Source organism: Crocuta crocuta, unplaced genomic scaffold, assembly GCF_008692635.1.
Source record: "Crocuta crocuta isolate KB4526 unplaced genomic scaffold, BGI_CrCroc_1.0 scaffold55, whole genome shotgun sequence".
NCBI lineage: Eukaryota > Metazoa > Chordata > Mammalia > Carnivora > Hyaenidae > Crocuta > Crocuta crocuta.
The window spans coordinates 799,439-801,611 of NW_027530512.1; the positions used below are offsets into that span (position 1 = coordinate 799,439).

The 2,173-nt window shown below is 57.1% G+C and overlaps 1 protein-coding gene across 1 annotated transcript in view; it reads right to left on the reverse strand.

Annotated features, from left to right (window-relative positions):
• The window catches only part of PLEKHD1 (pleckstrin homology and coiled-coil domain containing D1), a 30,572-nt gene extending 28,498 nt beyond the window's left edge, over positions 1-2,074 (reverse strand). The window contains exon 1 of the mRNA XM_077767099.1: positions 1,926-2,074. Within this exon, the coding sequence (XP_077623225.1) occupies positions 1,926-2,074 (149 nt within the window). The remainder of the gene's footprint in view (positions 1-1,925) is intronic.
• Between the last annotated feature and the right edge of the window lie 99 nt (positions 2,075-2,173).

Genomic DNA, 2,173 nt, shown 5'->3' on the forward strand with positions numbered 1-2,173 from the left:
TGGAGGTTGGGGCGGGGGGTGGGGTGGGGGGAGGGACAGGAAAAGCCTCCCAACCAAGCCTCCCTTGGCTCCACCACCCTGCTTTGAGCTGGGAGCCTTTGCCTCTAACCTCCCAGCCCCGGAACCAACTGTGGGTATAGGGCCTGGGTCCCCACCACTGTGGGTGAGGAGGGCTGGGAGATGTATCCTGGAGTTCATGGGCCCCTAGCATTTACTAGGGGTGCGATCAGGTGCAAGTGGCTGGCAAGAAGAGTCCTGGAGAACAAGACCCAGAAGCAGTGCAGCCGCCATACCCAATGGAAGGAGCGGTGGCTGCCTGGAGGCTGTCTGGAGCTGCTGAAGCAGGAGAGGGGAGCTTTGTGCTACTGGTACTTGAACTTAGAAGCAGTCTTCCCACCCCACCCACCCTACTAGGCTGTGGTGGTAGAGATAAGGCTGCTCCTGGCACTCAGGAAGTGTGTCTTAGTACAGCCCTGGAAGCCGCTCATAAGATGCCCTCCACACTGTCCCCAGGCCTTCATGCAGGGGAGGAGACCTAAGTTTAACTCTGGAGGAACACAAGTTACCTATATTCCATTAAATCCCAGAGAGAAACCTGGGATGTAACAATAGTATATGAAACTAGCTATGGAAGACGTCAAATACCCTCCACAGCTCCTCTTGTTCTATGGTCTTGTAGAAATATTAAATTATTCATCCAGATAGAACACCAGAACCAACCACATCTCTGTGATCTGTGGTCCTGGAAACATCTAAGGCTCTGCTCCAGGACAAATTCATATGGGATGCGACAGAGAATCTAGATGCACTCCTAGTTTCCTGCCTGCAGGGAGAGGTTGGATCAGGCTTTGAGTTCTACAAACCATTCGAAGAGCAAATCTCAGAACTCAGATTGGCTTGAGGGTGGGGACAGTCCAGAAGGTAGCCCATTGCTCTTGCCACCAGCATTGGGAGCTTCTTGCAAGTTCAGGGCTGTGAGCCATTCATTCCCTCAGTACCTTCCAGGCCCATTTATAAGTGGAAAGTGGCTACTGACTGACATCTGGAGAGTCTCCTCTGAGTCGGAGACTGGGAAGCTAGTGCTGAAAGACAGGGCTGGGGCTGCTCTGACCCTCTCCAACCCCCCTTCCAGCAGATCAATCCGTGGGACAGGACCAATCCATCCCCTCCCCTCCCCACTCAGTCTCAGTGCATCTCTACCCCAGCTCATTCCCCCCGTTTCAGTTTCCTGTGCCTGAAGCAGTGGACACTCTCTACCCTGGGCCCAGATTTTTGCCCAGATTTTTAAAAATTAGTTCAAGGGCCAGTTGGAGGGGTTGCTGAAATTATTACACCACCGGCAGGTACAGACCCTTCCTGGCCTTTCCTCTCCCCTGGCCTGAGTGGTTGGGAAGGGCCATAGGTGGAGCTAGCAATGCGTACTGGTGGCACAGGTGAAGTAGGGGAGGGGGTAGGACACACGAGCCCCACCTCTAAGCCCGACTCTCATGCTTGGGAGAGGAGGGCTTTGGGAGACGATGGAATTGTTAGTGGGGATCCCAGGAGAATATCCTTGGCTGAAGATAGGGGCTTCTCCCTCTCTGGGAGAATCTAGCCCACCTTGACCCAGATGGGCTCCTACCATGGCCATGATCTCTTCCGCCCACACCCTACCTCCCCACCCGGGCTTAGACCCATTCCATGAAGAACTCCCCACCGCCCCCAGGCCAGGGGGGACCACCCAGCTCGACCAGCATCCGACAGAATGGCCCCAGCCGAGATCCATATCTTCCAGGAAAAGCCAAGATAGAGTGAATGAAATAGGGCGAGGCCAAGGTCACAAAGGAAGTCAGAAGCAGGACGGTAATAGAGAGGCCGGTACGGGGTCCTTAGGCCCTGGGCTCCCTCCCCAGGCGGTCCTCACCCGGCGCGGGAGGCGCACTCACCGCCGGGACCACTTGGCCGACGGCCTCGCGAAGGGCCGCTTCCACAGCACACCGTAGAGCTGCACTTTGGTGCTGATGTCCAGCGCGTCCGAGTCAGTCTGCTCCAGAGACGGCGAGGGAGACACCGAGTTGGACTTGGACGTGAACATCCTGCCTCGGCAGGGCTGCCGCGGGTCCGGCCCGCCAACTCCCCGGGGCCGGCAAGGACGCTGGGGCTCCGGGCGAGGGCGGGCGCGCGGCAGAAGGCT